Here is an 18,933-nt window from a genome sequence, read left to right on the forward strand (position 1 = left end):
TTCACTCCGATAATGTATATATATATATTTTTTTTGCTGTGCATAAACTCTTTAGTTTAATAATATCTCATTTGTCAATTTAGGCTTTTGTTGCCATTGATTTTGGTGTTTTAGTTATGAATCCTTTGCTCATGCCTATGTCCTGAATGGTATCGCCTAGGTTTTCTTCTAGGGTTTTTATGGATTTCGGTCTTAGGTTTACATCTTTTTTAAAAACATCTGTGAATAGTAATTTGAAATCAGGATATCTTCAGTAAAGTTAGCAAAACAGTGTATGTGAAACAAAACATACCACACACATTTGCACAATGAAAATCACAATAAATGGTATATAAAATATTTTAATGAAATTTAAAACCTATAATTTACTTAGCTTTCAGTAACTTGAGAAGATATTATATTTTAAAAATGTGACTCAAAGCATGAAGAACAGCTTTCCATGTATGTAAAGAGGCAGTTATTTGATAAACAAGGTCTTCCAAGAAAGTTATGCTTTGGTCATGTCAGAGTAAAGCTGCAGGCAATTGATTCCTCGCCAGATTTTTATGTTGTTCTACAAAGGAAAGTCCTAAGATGGTCCTAATATTATTCGACTGAAATATGAAATATGTCCATAGTTCCTTGAACTGATATGCTATATTTTGGGCTTTTGATTTACACAGAATGGTGAAGAAGACTACTGAGTGACAAAATAAAAACTTATTTTGAAAACATAGGCTCACAAATAAAATAAACTAAGTTATCAGTTATAACTAGTGAAATGTAATGCTAGTGAAAATCATTCAACAGGTTAATAGGTAAAACTAAGCTCATAAAAATTGTATCAATAATGGAAATAAGACACTCTCTTTAAATAAATAGTGTTTTTAATTAAATATTGCCAAGCTAATTTTTTAAAAAATCTGCTTGTATAAACCTTTCTAATTTGAGATTATAAAATTCTGACGATTTACAAAGAAGAAAATGTATTTTCTTGTTTTAAAGGTAGCGCGAAACATTTAACTATTTATTTGCTATGTTTGAATTATTTCAAATTAGTGGGATCTCTGAATTGAGAAGTCATATGTATATGTTTGATACTAATTCACTCATTTAAAAATATATATCAAGTGCCCTACTCTGCCCTGTTGCATCAGACTGTAAGATATAGTCAATGATAAGAAAATCATGCATACCTCTCCCTCATATTGGGGTTGAGTATTAAAATATACAGCAAAAGAAAAAAAAAGACTTATTTATGGTTACATGATGTCTGGAAAAAATGTTGGGTAGCAATTAATGCAATGAATCAAGGAATCCCATGCACAAATCCACGCTTTGAGGCAGAGACATGCTGACAAGAAGACAAAGGAAGATATGGGCAGAGGAGATGCCCAGGTGGTCAGCTTGGTCTTGTGTGAGCTTAAGTAAATCATTTTTTAAATCTGGTCTTCAATTTCTTATTTCTAAAATGAACAACAGGGCTGGCTCTTTTAAGGCCCTTTCTGATGTTCTTTATTGAATATTAGATGCCTAGGATAGAGAGTTTTCATTCTCATTACAGATTTGCATAGTTGGTATGCCAGAGATTGGATCTCAGCTTATATATCTAGATATTATAAGAGCTAGGACTAAAACTAGGGCTTCAGGCTTGTATTTTTCTTCTATACAAGACCAATACAGTGGCATTTTTTTTCAAGTGTCTACTCCAAAGCTTCTTACCACTGCATCTTAGCCTCAGTAGTGACTCTCAATATAGAATCAAGATAAATAGAAACATAATCATGAAAACAGAAGTAGATAATGGGCACCCCTAATAACTTGAAAGGTTAAAATTGTCTTCATTCATATGATGCTTTGTACTGTGAATTTGGGGACATAATGTAAGAGGGATTTCTGGTCCAGCCCATGTGTCATGAGTCAGTATTTTCAAGTTCTTCACGAAAAAATGGAGGTCTGGAAATGAGAGCAATGCCAACAGAGTAGGAAGCAGCAGGAGCTTGATACCAGAAGGCCAAGGGAGCAATGAGAGGCAGGTGGGAAGAAACTAGTTCCTAACGGCTTGGGTAGGAAAAATTTGTAACTCCATGATACACATATGGTTATGAAAGTAAGTTCTTTCCTCCCCTGACCCTTCTCTGATGAATGTGGCTGATGTGAGATGCCTGGCCAGCAATGGGTTTAGAATGCAACTCACGTGGAATTTTCAGAGCCCTGAGGGAAAAGGAGTAACCCTAGGAATCTGGGAGATAAATCAAGTGAACCCAAGCTGTGTAACCAGTTATTTATTCTTAACGGGAAAGAAAGGGCAATAAGGAGGAAATAAACATAGAGAAATGCAAGGGCTCAGGGGATGGCGTTGAATAACTGCTAGACCTAAGGAGCAGAGCTACAGCCATCATATTGCATTCAGCAATCCATGCTTCCAAAATGTCCAGGCTCACCACTTCCAGTAATCAAAGGATCAGCAAATATTTTTATTAAATCATGAAGTCATGGAAAATCCAAGAAAAAATGAACAGAAAATATTGATTCCTATCAGTGCCTTTTATTAAGTTACTGTAATATCCTGTACATGACATTTGTAAAAGTGTCTAGGAATACATCTGCCACATTCTAAAGTTCTTGGTGAGTGTTACTTCTTTCTCTTCATCCTCTTTTTTTTTTTTTTTTTTCTTTTCATACTTGATTTTTGCTGAGGACAGCAAGATATTCTCTTCATATTAAAGGGGAAAGAAAGCTTAGAAAAATTCAAAGTTTTATTTCAAATAGCCAGCCTAAAATAAATAAAATATTTCTGTCCATTTCTTAGTATATGTGTCTCAATGACAGCAGATATTAGAGATGGATATATTACCCGTGTGATTATCTGAATGACTTATGGCCATAATTATTTAAATTAAACTCATTCTATTTGCTCACTAGAAATATAAAATGTGAGCCATCATTTATATTTTGGGTACTTGAAAAGAAAAATAAATAAAATCTCACCATGACAGTTTCTGAATTCAAAGAAAATTATAGTTTCCCTCTTCTTAATTGAGAATATTCAGAGAAGCAAGATGCTTATGCACATACTTTGAAATTATCACCTGAAGCAGTAACTATTAAGCTGTCTTGTCAAGTGCTGCTTGGCTTGCATTTTTAATAATATTTGTGGTACCCTGGACGTTGTACAGACAAAGGCTGAATTGCTTGGCTTATCATCTTGAAAGATCCTGTTATTTTGCTTGCTTTTACTTGCTAGGAGGATCCTACTAGAATATATTGTCCAGAAATAGGTCATCAATAAGTGATTCAAGACAAAATATATATATACATACACACACACACATATATATACACACACACACACATATATGTATATACACATATATATATGTGTGTTTCGTATTGGAAGATTATCACAAAACAAACATTTAAAACAGAAATAAGGTAGCATTTTTATTTTCTCTTTATAGAGAAGAGATTTTTGATATTATCTTTCATTTTACTAATTCAAAATATATATATTAATCTTATTACAGTAAATTGATACTTCTTACCATTTTATTTGATTAGTTGACATGTTCTTTTGTATGAAATATTGATCATAATATTTGGTGCCATTTATAATGTAAAGAGATTGATACCTAAATCACTTTGGAAATCAAATGTAAGTAGTTTAATGATGGAGTGCTGCAATAGAAAGCTGGTTTAGAAAATCAGGAGCTAAGTAGAGTTTCTATACATTTTGAGAGAGGACAAAAATGAAATTGAGTGAAAGAACTGAGTCTTTAGGTAATAACATAATATGGAAATTGTTTGGCAAGATACAATCTTCATGTCTCTCTCTTGTGAATTTAAGGAGCTCAACAGTTTTACCTCATTAGCACCTTTTGCTTATGTCTGTCTGATGTGGCAGCTAGATTTCAAGAGGAGCCATCTGATGTATAAGATTTATTTGCGTCCTTTGTGCCTCTGCATTTTTCACATCTTTGCCTTTAGAACAGAATCAAGAAATAATGCTATATTTAATTTCACATCTAAGAAATGAGTGTCTATATAGTTTTTTTTTTTTTTTTTAAATCTACAATACTTAATGTCTGAAATCACATATTCTGGATATTTTGAAAGTCAGTATGGTTTCATTGTACTTTGTGTTTCAGTGGTATTTAAAGATTTAAAATTAGATATCGTTTTTGTACACACAAATTTTTTACAGGTTTCAGAAATTCCTTAAATTATAATTACATCTTTATTGAAAAATAAAAATTTGGCTCTGTACTGTTCAGGAAATGGTTATGGTACATCGAGATTCCCAAAACTGGAGTATTTTACTAGGAAAGAGATAGGTTTAGAACTCTTCTTTGGCCAAATAATATTTTGGAAGCTATGCAAATTGTACTTAATTTTTTTTTTTACATCCTGTAAATCTTCGCAACTCTTAAGGCCACTGTGGATAAATAATGCCTCAGTAAGAAAGAATTAATGGGGTCCCAACATATCACAAGAAGTTTGTTAGTATTTAAAATGACGAGGTTATCCATATTCTTAATCTGTAATTTTTAATCTTTCTTTCATATCTGTCTCAATGTTTATATATGTAGATAAATCTATGAATTAATATTTAGCTAGCCAATTTGTGAGAGTCCTGAATAGATGGGTTCAGTGAAATAAAGATCTATTATTAATTTTAAACTAATGGATTTTCTTTCAACTTTTATTCCATTGATGTGTTATTTGTGACATGACAGATTTAAATAAATGACTATGTTTTTATGTTACATTTTTCTCCCTTCTTTTTCAAATTTGTGGTCCTTTTTTCCCTTATTTCATTTTTTTTAATTGCATTTCTTGTATTCCTCTTAAATTTTTTCTACTCTATTTATGTATATGCTGAACTTTATTCAAAATATACATATTTTTCTTTCTTTGCTTCATTTTGTTAACCTCACCCACATTTAAATTTCTTTTTTGTGACTCCTCCCCCCTGCCCTGGGGCATAAATTTCTTTTATGTGACTCCTCCCCCCTGCCCTGGGGCATATTCATATGTGTTCGTCTTGGAGTTATGATGGAAACGAAGAATGATAATTTCTTAATTTACTTTTAATTTAAAAATGACAATAAAAACTTTGTGATTCTCTTCTCCCAATACTTTACATCCAGTTCCTTCTGTAAATACCACATACTGAGGATGCGAAATTTCTGTATCTCAATTAGTTTTCTTTTACAATTTTTTGCTATAGTTCCTGGTTATTTTCTATTTTTTGAATTTTTTTTTATCTTTCTGTTTCATATTGTACAGTGGGAAGAGATTGGTGAAGTGGATGAAAATTATGCCCCTATCCACACATACCAAGTATGCAAAGTGATGGAACAGAATCAGAATAACTGGCTTTTGACCAGTTGGATCTCCAATGAAGGTGCTTCCAGAATCTTCATAGAACTCAAATTTACCCTGCGAGACTGCAACAGCCTTCCTGGAGGACTGGGGACCTGTAAGGAAACCTTTAACATGTATTACTTTGAGTCAGATGATCAGAATGGGAGAAACATCAAGGAAAACCAGTACATCAAAATTGATACCATTGCTGCCGATGAGAGCTTTACAGAACTTGATCTTGGTGACCGTGTTATGAAACTGAATACAGAGGTCAGAGATGTAGGACCTCTAAGCAAAAAGGGATTTTATCTTGCTTTTCAAGATGTTGGTGCTTGCATTGCTCTGGTTTCTGTGCGTGTATACTATAAAAAATGCCCTTCTGTGGTACGACACTTGGCTGTCTTCCCTGACACCATCACTGGAGCCGATTCTTCCCAATTGCTCGAAGTGTCAGGCTCCTGTGTCAACCATTCTGTGACCGATGAACCTCCCAAAATGCACTGCAGCGCCGAAGGGGAGTGGCTGGTGCCCATCGGGAAATGCATGTGCAAGGCAGGATATGAAGAGAAAAATGGCACCTGTCAAGGTAAGAGTTTGCCTCCGGATCTGCAGGGGCTGTCTGCTTCAGTTGGATCATGTATATGTATTTCCTCCAATGATTATGAGCAAATGACCTTTTACTTCGCTAATTTATGGAGATTATTTCTCTCAAGTTTGATTTTTCTCTTTTCAGAATTTTGATAATTCTGGCAACCGTGAAAGATTTAATGTAATATTTTATTGGATATACATAATTAATACTCAGAGGGTGTCTGACTTGCAGTGTAATATTTCATATTCACTTTGCTTTTAGAAATTTTATTTTTGAAAAACTCAATCCAAGGGACTAGTAACCTTCATTGTATAATTATTGTCTGCTACTTCTATTTTCTCTCCATGAACCTGTCTTCTACTCTTTATTTGCTGTATGAAATTTAAATGCAAAATCTTTGATTAAACTTGTTTTGGCATGTTTTTAACTGCCTTTTAAAAATTCTTCAGAAAAAAAGTTCAGTCATATGAACTTTACAGCAAAACATTTGTAAACTGAGAGGATTAGTGTACTGTGTTGTTTACATGAGATTACAATTACGTGCTTGCTTTTTAAAAATTACAGATATTTTAAAATGCATAATAAGCAGTGCCCCACAAAAATAACTATTTGAAGATAGAACCGATACAAAAGGTCATTTTAAAGCAATTTGCCCTTGGGGATTTTTTTTTTTTTTCTGTTTCTATTTTTCTTTTAAATTGAAACTTGATCATGCATGCTTCTGTCTTCATTTGAAAATGCCCTCATTTTGCCCACAGTGTCGTGAGTTGGCCGTTTAAACTGGAAATTTGTCAATGGCTTTCTGGAACAAGGGAGTATTTTATATCAAAGCGAAGAGCAGTTTATGGGAAAGAAAGCAAGCATTTTTTTAATTTAAATTATTCGCCCTCATGATCCTGAACTTGTTTTCATCATGATGTGAGTGTACTAAATAGGTAATGAAAGTGAATGAGTATTAACTGAGGGAACTTTGGATGCTGAGCAGCCCCTTGGTCCTACCTGGTAGTTTCAGGTGCTTTTATTTTTCCTAAGTCCACTCTATTAGATGAATCAGACTTCCTCATTTGTTCATGCTTGACTGTAGATTGATTATCGATCCAGGGAAACAAAACTAGGGAAATTACCTGTAAATTATGATAACTTTGGTTAATTAATTATCTCCAGAAGCACATTGTACTTCACTTGAAATTCCTTTTTCAGCACCAGTTTCTATTTTGTATCTTTGAAATACCATCTACTATTAATTCTGTTGTTTTTCCATGCAAGCTACAACTTTCTACACTTGATTTTATATCTACACAAGCACATCTGAAAGTTTTGTTAAATCAAAATTATGTTTCTAAAATGCTTATAAGCTTATTGGGGAAATGAATCATAATTTCTTCAGGATTGGAATTAAAGAAATATTCGAATATTAGTTTTTTTTATTTTTGAGCAATCATTGGTTTAAGGTGAGATTTTATGTAATTAAAGGATCAAAAGCAGGAGTTATAAGCAATCCACTGAACATATTTCTGTCTAAAATATTGTAAATATAAATCTTATTAATTATTTCTAAAAATTTGTTTATTAGTATTATACAACAACATACTCTATTTGGTTGTTCGTTTCTATCATTTTAGAGAATATGTGATCACTTAGTTCAGACCACTATGACCTTTGTCTTTATTTTGATTGACAGATAATATGAGAGACCTCTCTCCATGTTTTGAGGATGCATTTTGATTGTTGATGAGATTAAAACATTCTGCTGGTGATAGTCACAAAAGTCCTGGGAAGCAGAGTTCTGACAGAATGCAATGCTGTCTTGGTGCAAGTGTTAGCATACATCTTTTCTTTCTCTTTTCATGTTCTTCCCTTAATAATTGAAAAGTAGACCCTTAATTGAGGGACAGTGGATTAACTGGAGACATTTCATTGTAGAAAACTTCACTTAACTGGACTCTGTCTTAATTCATGCGTTTATCTTCCTCCCCTGGTAGTAGGAGCAGTGGTTTGCAGAGTTGATGCAAAAAGTTTACTACACAGCCCAGAGAATGTTTCACACATGCAGTCTGTATGATTAATGCCTGTTGGTATTTTACTGTGTACACATGGTATGTGATGGCACTCTAGGAAGAATTTCAAGTGTTTATTCTATACATAACTTATATGATTTCATGACTCATTGAATGAATAAATAAATCTTGAGGGTTTGCTTTGGAGAACTAAAGCATCATAGATATTGTTGAGATATTTCTATCTATACACAATAAGTACATGTAAGTGTGTGTGTGTGTGTGTGTGTGTGTGTGTATGTGCTATAAAATGCCACCATGACTCTAGTTCATTTTACAATGTTAACCTGCTAGTCTCAAACCTCTGAGTGGGGATCTTGGTGATTTGGAACCATCCTTCTAAATAAGCCAGAAATTTAGGGATCGTTTTTCTCATCTCTTTCCTGCTCACTATCCAGTTCCAATCCATCACAAAGTGTTTAGAGAAATTACCAGTCAACTTTCTCTTTAAATTATCTACTTCTCTCTATTTCCTTTCCCCTTCAATATAGAGGTAAACCTTGTTGAAACTTTGTTTTCAAATTTAATGAATGACTTTATATATAGTTTTGGTTTTTTAACCATATGAATATATCACCGATAACAAATGCAAAAATTTGTTTCTTACACCCATCCCACCCCTGGAACCTCCCCTCTGCGCGCACACACACACACACACACACACACACTCTTTATACACTTCAGTGGTCTCCTTTAAGACAAAGTTTTTTCATTAAGAGGCTGTATGGTTTTGCTCCAGTTATCTTTCATGACTCATCTTAAATTTTGCTTTCTCTCCTTCCCTATGCAATAGCCAAGCTAGCTTTTTCCAGTTTCTCAAAGACAATTTGCTCATTTTCACTACTTGTTGTTTTAAGAGTATGTTCTCTTCCATGAATTATTCTTGTATCTAACATACACTAATCCTTCAGATGTGTGCTCCAGTATCCCTTCTACAGAGAAGATGCCCCAATCAATCAAGGCTAAATCAAGCATCACTGTTTACTCATATATCTGTCCTTCATAGAACCATTTAGAACTATTATTTTACATCTATTTGCATACTTGTAATCAGTTTAATTATTTTTTCTGCTCCTGTTAGTCTACATACTCCTTGATGGCAGGAATAGCAGGAGACTGTGTACTCCTTAATCTAAGGGATGAGAAAGACGTCAAAAAGCAAAAGAGAAGGACAATTAATTCAAAAGAGAGTAAAGAAAAATTGCAAAGGTATAAAAGAATACTGTGTTATTCTGTGTTAAATACCACATTGTGTTGATTCATTTTACCTTTGTATTATCTGTAAAATATCTCCTTTGTCTGAAAATTGATGGATATGTCTTTTAACTTAATCATTTCTTAGTTCTAAGACTCTCAGGCTAAATTTCACATTCAAGGTATTAAGTCATATGTGATTGGTATTTCACATATTGACTATTAGAGAAGACAATTTATTGAACTTTACAGAGCACAGAATATCACATATTTAAATATAATATGGCCATGTTACATGATGACATTTAATTATTGTTTCTTAGTAACCAAACTATATTAAAATTTAATTAAAAATAATTATATTATTGAGAAGCTAAAGTTTGAATATGTCTGTGGCAATGATTTCCATATGTTAATATTTCTTAGTTTGTGCTGGCAGGTGACTGAGTACTTGCTGTCATATCATGCTTATGTGACTTGTTATATGTGCTTTACGTGATGGAATTGACACACGGCCTTTTACAAACTAAACTTTCAAGATTCAGAATGCTAGGCAGCTCATTAACATATGGCCTCAATCCGGATGACCAAGCAGTGAGTCTGGAGTCCTGGTCAATTTAGCAATTTGTGATCTGTCATCTTCATATAATTTCCTCTCGTTTAACTTTCTTTAAGAGAAATAGACTACCTCACCCAAAATAATCTGGTTTTGACGAGGTAACAAAATACTCATTTCTATTGTATGAACTTAAAATATAGTGTACATTTATTTTTGTAAGTCTTACTTATATGTCTAAATTTTCTATAATAAACCGATTTAAGTCTACAGATTTCTTACTTGGAAGTCTTTTTTTTTTTTATTTTCAGAGACAAATAATGTCTTAAATCCATTTATCCCAGTATGTTTCCCCACTTGTTATTTATTATTATTTCTGATGAAATTCATGCTATTTTTTCCCCTTAAGACTTTTTTTTTTTAGTAAGAAAATGGTTAGCAAAAACACATTTTAGAAGTTTCTGCCTTTTATTGAAGTGAATGTTTTTAGAAGTAATTGAGTTCACATGAATCAAATGTTGCCTGCTGAGTGCTCTTGTGATTATGTTGCTGACTTACTCAGATGCAAGGCAAGACCACTAATCTTCATCAGTTGCTAGTGGAATGAAATGGTAATTTGAAATTAGCCCTAGATAATTATAGTTTCACTTATATCAAATGGAGGAAAGAGATTCAGATTGTGGGTCACTGCCAAAACCAGTCAGAGTGAAGAAGGTATATAGTACATGCTAAAATACAGGATAAGGAGGGTTACACGTCAAGGGCTGTGGAGAAAAAGTACTTATTAATTGTCCAACTGGGAGATGATTGCACAGCAAGGAAAATGTAGTGAAAATACCCAATTCAAGAAAGAGCCTTGATTCAGAAACAGTACAGTTACAGCGGGGAGTAGAATGTTGATCATTCATACTTCTGATGCATATTTATGATTGAAACAAAATTGGCTGGAAATATAGTATATTAGGTGTTCATGTAATTATGCATGAGAGAGCCTAGTTATTTTTAATTAGGCACATTACCAAAAAACATCAAAGGGGTTGAACTTATCGTTCTGTTTAGTATGTTATTATATGTAACAAAAGGAACCTATTTTAATTTCAAAATTTGAACAAATGATGGCAATTATGGAAGTACAGAATATCAACGGTGCCCGTGTGAGATATGTCGGTGAGTGTGTGTGTGTGTGTGTGTGTGTGTGTTCTGCTTTGGTGAGGAACAACCAAGACAATTAAGTAGTCAAATCATTTCACCCACTTACAAACATTACATAAGAGAATAATTCAAATAGTCTTTTTTTCCCCCCATTTTAACTGCTCCCTGGCCTACTTTTAGATTAGTTCTAATAAAATTTTAGAGAATACTCTGCAATTTTTGTTGTCATTGTTTGTTTGTTTTTGTTTGTTTGTTTTTTCTAAATCGAGGTTTTCCAACACTGAAGCTATTGATATTTTGGGCCAGATAATTTTTGCTGGTGGGGAGGGGGATGTTGTCTTGTTCTTTGTAGACTATTTAGCAGCTTTCTTGGGTTCTACCCTCTAGATGCTGTAGGACACCCCACTCCCCAGTTTGACAGTCAAAAATGTGTCTAGATATTGCCAAATATTCCCTGGGGGCAAAATCACTCCCATTGGAGAACCACTAACCCAAATACTTCTTCCCTCCCCAAATGAACACACATGCCACTAACACGAAATATGTTTATAGATATGTTTACGGACTGGATATCTTTGCAAAATGGAACATTTTTCTTTAAATTTGGGAGAATGAAGGAGATGTACATGTTTAAATGTGACTAATTGAATTTGAATATGGTGAGAAATATGCTGCTTATAAGAGGCAGCATACTCTAGTAGTTTAAACACATGAATTCTGAGTAAAAATGAATAGAATCTTATTCCACCTTTGCTATCTATCAACACTATATCCCCATGCAAATTGCCAAATCTTTCTGTTCTTTGCTTTCCTCATCTCTAACTAGCTCGTAAAAATCTTATGAGATATTATATAAAAATTACTTGGCACACTACCTAGCACACTGTATTTATTCAATTAAGATTATTTATTTTAGCTCTCATTAAAAATAAAATGTATTTATAGGCATATGTGTCGTCTTTATAAAACAAAGTATAGCTACAGGTTATAAAATTATCTAGTTTTCTCTAAGTACGTAGTATATTCCTGAGCAATTTAATTTATCAAATAATAATACTACATTTTTTCCATTGGGTAAATAAAACTATGTAAGTTTTATAGAACTTCCTTTATAAAATTTTTGTTAGAAGTGCAAAACTGAAAAATTTGCTATCTGGGCAGACATTATCACTCATTCTATAAGTTGTTATTATAGTAGGCACTCTATCCAGCCTTTACAATTCCTGTATCCTAGGAATGCTGACATATATGCATACAAACATGCATATAGACTCACATCTACAGTTAAAATTTATGAAATTTTCTAATAGTGGTGTGGGTGAAGTGTGGTATTTTAGATAGGGAAATAAGAAAATGTTTTGTTTTGTTTTCTGAAATGGTGGCATTTAACATAGAAATGAGGGGGAAAAAAAACTGTGAAAAGTATGGGAAACAGTGCAGCTAACAGATGGAGCTTCCAGTGCAGAAATCTATTTTAATACATTAATTTTATGTATTTATCATTTCTTTCTAAAATTACACTTTCAAAAATGTATTTGCTTATTAAAATCTGAGAAATAGAAAACCTGATGATTCCTGAACTTACCAGCTAAAATATGATGTTTTTACACATTTATTATTATCTTAAAGACAGACAACTCCTAATAAATATCTAGGGTCAAATGCATGCATATCAAACATGAAACAATCCAGTTTATTTATGCGTGGTGTTGGTGGATGGTTATTTGTAAATTATTATACCCGTTGAAAGTATAAAACCCATTTTTTTTTTTCTTAAAGAACTCATTTCATTGGTTTGACAATGGTTAATGACTAGTGACTCTTCTGCTACATGTGGATGGACAAATACGGGGACTTGGCAATGAAAGAAAAGACATAGAAGAACCAAAAACCTTGTGATTTCTTTCTGGTCAAACTTTTAAATCTGGTTTGCACTCCTACTTTCTCACTCATAAAATTAATTATACTAGTGAAAGTCTTGAGGTTGTATATATTTTTAGTTTAGAATAAATGTAACAGGCAAATGCTATACCTCATATTTACAGTAACAGTAATAACTACTTTGTAAATTTCACTTTGGGCAGGTTTTTAGGATGTTTTATATGATGATGACATGTTCCATATTGTTACTGTGCAAATGAATCTTAACATTAATGGACTTGAGTTTCATCATGGTTATATGGATGGAGAATTAATGATTATATTTTATGTTGAAATGTCTCATACTTGTGTAAAAACCTCTTAATAATAAACATTTATTAAAATAATATGCACTGGATAAGCTCCTTTTATTATAAAGCATTTTTATAAAATGATAACTATCAGGAAAAGATTTTAATGATAAAGACTTCACAAAAAGCTTTATATATTTAAAATTCACAACATTTAAATGTTCCAGGACACCAAAAAAATAGTCTCTTTGTTTTATTGTTTGCTTATTTTCTTGTTATTCAGATACCAGCAAAAGAACTTACATAAAGTCTGATAACATAAAACAGAACCGCTCTCTTGGGAAAAGTGTGTACAGAGAAATTCGATGGTGAAAACTCAGAGTGTGATTTAGCAAATATTTCAGTATCAGTTCTCAAATTCTTGAGAACTAATAGTTCAAAAAATGAATGCAAATTATAAGAAACAAAGTAGTCAACACTTGCATGAAATTATTCAATAGACTCCAAACATTATAATTGATCTCTGAAAGCATCAGGAAGTATTTGTGTGCGTAGCAGATTAACGGCATAGGACTTAAAAGTGATGCCGGCCTCAGCTCAAATCTCACTCTAGCATTTGGTAAATACGTAACTGTGGTCAAGTTACAAAACCAGATTGAGTCCTGCTTTCTTCCTCTGTGAAATATTAAATGTTATAATCTTCACCTGTAAAGTGTTCATGTAGCTTCAAGTAATGTCTGCCTATTTAGAAATGGTACATGGACCGGCAGCATTGACATCACCTGGGAATTTTTTAGAAACGAAGAGTCCCAGCCTTACCCTAGAATGTCAAATCTGAATCTACATTTTAGCACATTCCTTGGTGATTTTTATGTACGCTCAAGTTTAAGAAGCACTTTTGCAGTGAATGTGTTTTTCTTTTTTATTTCACAGATTGGGATACTTAGGTACAGATAAATTAGGACCATGTTAGTATATAAGGTCAAGAACAGTAATTTATTTATCTTAATCCCTTGTATATATGTAATAATAGTACAGTATCAATGTTTTTAGAGCCATCGTGCATTAGTTAAATGTTTATTCCCCCCTCAAAATGTTCCTTAATATATTTTATCATATATATGGTAATTATTTAATTTTTGATAGTATTAGAACTAATAACACTGCCTTCTGATAATTGCATTATGACTTAAGAGTTACGTATTTACTATCATTTCTCTATCCCATTATCATAAATAGGCAATATTTAGCCAATTAGAGGAAAAGTCAAACAACAGAAAAGTAGAGAAAAAAGTAGAGATGCATCCATGTTCTAATGAGTTCAATTTATAAATTAGCTGTTTGTTTATTTTGCCCCCTTTTGGGATGCTTGTCTTTTTCTTACTGACCTAGAGGGGTTTCTCACATGATTTAGCATATCCTCTTACTGACGTGCATTATTGGGACCAAATTTTATCTAATTCTTCTGTGCTCAACATTTAAAGTGCAACACAATCATTTTAAACAGCATTGTTGTTGACCATACCAAGGAGAAATTCTGATATCAGGGTATGGTGCTAGCCAGAGGTTCAATATTTTTAAAAATGTTTCTTAGTTGATTGTTACATGAAACCAGGGTTGACATGTGTTGTAACATTTGAAATTCATGTGTGTTTGGCTTTTGGTGACTAATATGAATTTGCACCCCAAAACCTCACCCAGGGAAGGCCACTGATTTTGATTCTTGAAGGAAGGTTGTGCTTTCTTCTTCCCATTTGAAGGTTATCAGATAACAGCCTCTTTGTGCTTTCCTTGTGCACATGGGCACTTTTCTTCTCTTTTCTTTTCTTTTCCTTTCTTCTTTTTTCTTTCTTTCTGTTATTTTTGTTTGTTTGTTTTTATTTTTTGACTCGGAGTCCTCTTAAAGATGTAGCCAGCTTTTCAAAGTTTCAGATTTTCTGGAGGTCTCCCCACTTGGTACAAGGCTATGGCCTTTTCTCTTGGATTCTGGAACATTAAAATTCAAGCTGCCTTGTTTCCCAGAGCCTGCCTCATGCCACTGAGCTTGCAGGGCCGCCTAGGATATGCTCTGGCACTCACGGCTCCAGGCTTTGGCTTCCCTTTGTTTCTGCCCTGTGTGGATTGCCATTGCCGACATTTTTAATTTATTAGTTTTAATGGAATTTGTGTTAAAACGAAACATAACAGGAACCTAAAACTGTTATACTTAGTTCAGGATTTTTGTTTGGTGCTTGTACCTAAAGCATTTTCAGGTTTTCTTAGACCTTCACATGGTTGGTACTGAAAGCTTTCTGAGAACTCACAAATTCTAAATTTCATAGCTCCCCAGGTATACCATGCCAAATACAAAATGTTTAATTAAAAAAAAAATTACTGTGGACTGATAGGAAGATAAAATTTGTGAAATTACTTGACCCCCTCAATACTAAATTCACAGTTTTCTATTAAGTAAAAAATGAAGAATGTTTATGTTTTTCAAAGATACGTTTCATTTAAGTTTTACTCAAAACTCATGTTATTTTACTAAATAGTTAATATCTGAAAACATATTAATTAAGTTGTCTGAAAAATTTTAATAAGCATTGTCATTTTAACATTGTAATGAACAGAAGAAAAGTTGTGATTTTTATTTTCCTCCTTCTGTAAGTAACGTTAGAATTAAAATGATTTACATGATTTAGGAAAAACAATTCCCTCTCCGTACTTACATTTTTTTTTTCATCTTTTCTGATCACAATCTCTGAAGCTTTTCTAAAAAAATTAAAATTGAAATGAATTCAGGCAAAGTCTTTTCTTTGAGTCTTTGAGAAAGGAATATGAAATAAAGATATGAGTGAAACTTGGGAACAGAAAACTATTTTTTGAAAATAGTTTTAGCATAAAGACTCCTAAATGATATGATAAAGTTAAATTTGATTTCATCAGTCAACTCAGTAATTATAATTAATTCATGTCATCTGTATAAAGAAAACAAAAGGCATGAACTCAGAGGTATTAATACTAGTTACTGCAATAAGATTAATCGTATTTCTTCATAGTACTAAAAATGAAGATGTAATACAGACATAAATATTGGTCTATTTCATAATCTCTTCATTGCAAAACATAAGTGCAACACAATGATCCTTCCATGTGGAAAAAGGAAAACTTTTATTTTAGACAGGATAATAATATATTTACTTTTTTAGCACATCTTGCTTCATTACCTTAATAAAAATGTAACATATAAGTTGAAAATTTTATGAAGGTCAGTAAGCTAATAAGGAAAATGAGGTCTGGAGTGGGAAGTTGGGGAAGAGGTTAACCTGTCTGATATCACACAACTACCATATTTTAATTTTAGCCTTAAAATCATATATTTTACTTCAGACTCTTTGTTTTACTTTTTGACTTTGTACAGTGTAAAACCACACTCCATCACAATGATTGATTTGTAGTTTTAATTGTATATTGCATCAATGATAAACCTGAATAAAAAGTACTGCTACTTCCTAGGTCCATATCTAGGATTAATATGTTAAATATTTTGTGCTTTACCTCTATAGATTTATTTAATGTACCCCCTGGATGGATTAACCTTGAGAAATCTACTTACCCACTTTAAAGGGTTGCATAGAAAACTATCTAACTAATAGCAAGTGTAGCTTAATTTATATCTCTGTCTCTCTCTCCAATTTATGCTACTCATAGAAAAGTATTCCTTTCACTGAAATTTTACAATTATTGCCTTTAAATTTAACTCATCCCTTAGTTTAGAAAGATGTGACAATTATTATAAGTCAGGAAGGCATGGAATTACCAACCCTGGCATAGTTCTTTTTAGGAAGTGTGTAATTCGTAATAACAGTAAAAAAGTGAATTCTAAGCTATACATGATCTCATAACTGGTTTTCATTACATGAAAATGCTTTTATATCCTTTATTATTTCTTGTCATACGTGTAGATCACATCTTATCTTTAAATATTTGATTCTCTTTGGTGCTTAAATGCTTTGTCTGCATTTACGGCTGACCAGTAGTGTTTCATCTATAAGAACCAAAGTGATTTGTTGATATGCTTTCATCTTTTCTGAGCTTGAAGATATCGTGCTCATTTGAGCACTGTAAAGGTGTAGTTTATAAAAGAAAAGGTAAGGAGAGAAAGAAAAACCACAGTTTGGAGGAAGTAACAATTAGAGCAAATGATAATTTGACTGATGGATAACTCCATTTCTTTGATGGAATTGTTAGCAGGAATCAGACGTGGAGAATGAATGCTGGAAAGTTCCTGCTGTGTGATTGTAAAAGAGAATCATAATACACTACTCCATATGTATAAGAGCTTTTCCTCTGATGAATTCAAAGTATTTTGAAAGGATTCCATTAGGACATATCTAAAATTAAAAAAAAAAAAAATGAGACTATCAAAGTTTTATTTTCCATTCTGTGGGTTGGAAAAGTCATGTGATGCGATTTCACCAGAGTTTCCCGTGTTTCCCTTAGGCTTCCTTTTCCCACACTACTTTTATGCCTCACAATCTGAAAGCAACATAATTACTTTGTCCTGTGAATGATTTTTAAATATTCACCTATTCCCAATATTTTCCAATGCTAAAAGCTTCTTTTTTTAGAACGAGACTGACCTGTATTACTTATTTATTTTAAATTCTCTTTAGAAGGTTCTGTGTGTCATCTGTGTTTGCTCTCTTGGTTCAAGCATGATTTAATATGTCAACACCGGTTTGTTTAACTGCATTTGATTGTCTTCCATACTTCACTTAGAGCTAGGCAAGTCGCCTTTCAAGAATGTTGCTGCCCAGATAAATGAAATGTCACAACAGTGAAGACTCCTTGTTTTGTGACAGCAGTGGCTTTCTTTGGCACAGTCAGTGGTTGGAGAGGGAGGTGGGGAGGGAACCTAAACAGTAATAATAGAGTCTATGTAAGTCAGGTTGTGCTCCTCAAGGCCCACACAGACCAGCAACAATACAATAATGTAGTTAAATTTGGGGGGAGCTTCAGTCTTTATTCAAGTGAAAATGAATTTAAATCCAGAATACTATTATGAACAAGGGGAAAAAAAAGTCTGTTAGCAGTTTAACCAAATAACACTGAAAGAAATCAAGTTTTAGTTGGATTTCTTTCATACTTCATTACCAGGCCCTGAGTGGTTATTGCTCTCAGTACATAATGTTAGAAACCAATTCATGCTAAAAATGTTTACACTGTCTCCCACAATAAACATACTGATTATGATTTCAAAACCTGGATTAGATTTTAAATATTGGAGGCTCATAAAGCTTGGTACTTGGCACAAAGAAAATCCTCAATACTTGCTAGTTCGATTTAAAAGTTTAAAGCAATTTCAAATTTCAATGAGAGATAATCCTAGATAATGTGGTGGGGTCTTTTGTTTGCTTCTGTTTTTGTTTTTGTAGTAGCATTTGTTGGTATTGCTGCCACCACCCCGGCCATTGGAGCACTGGAAGGTAGGAGCACGCTCAACCTGGTACTGTCCGACCAGGCCAGCTACTTATGGCAAACCCTTTAAACACTTAGAAGCTTTCTAAGAGTTGTTGGTATCAGTGCAAGTGTGAACATTTTCATTTCAATTTAAAAGAGAAATAAACCAGACCAACCAGGCATGTTGTTAATGATTGAATATATGTTACAGGAATAGAGAGACCATAAATAAAACGCCTTGATCAGGAACTAAGGGTATAAGAAATTAAGCATTCAGGAAGCACAGAACTGGGTGAAAAATTTAACTTCTGGTAAAAATCTGATGAAGGGGAAAGTCTTAGCCGAGGGCAACCTGTCATCATCAAGGGAAAGACCAGCCGGAGTGTTCCCCTGAGCAGACCTCAGGAGAGCACAGTTATTTTC

At 33.1% G+C, this 18,933-nt stretch overlaps 1 protein-coding gene across 6 annotated transcripts in view; it reads left to right on the forward strand.

Moving 5' to 3' along the window:
• The first annotated feature begins 5,252 nt into the window (after positions 1–5,252).
• Positions 5,253–18,933, forward strand: part of EPHA5 (EPH receptor A5) — a 288,516-nt gene continuing 274,835 nt past the window's right edge. For all 6 annotated transcript variants that reach the window (XM_073017325.1, XM_073017327.1, XM_073017326.1 and 3 more), the window contains exon 1: positions 5,253–5,932. In XM_073017325.1, the coding sequence (XP_072873426.1) occupies positions 5,335–5,932 (598 nt within the window). In that variant the 5' untranslated portion in view covers positions 5,253–5,334. The remainder of the gene's footprint in view (positions 5,933–18,933) is intronic.

Source organism: Chlorocebus sabaeus, chromosome 7 (genome assembly GCF_047675955.1).
Source record: "Chlorocebus sabaeus isolate Y175 chromosome 7, mChlSab1.0.hap1, whole genome shotgun sequence".
NCBI classification, from domain to species: domain Eukaryota; kingdom Metazoa; phylum Chordata; class Mammalia; order Primates; family Cercopithecidae; genus Chlorocebus; species Chlorocebus sabaeus.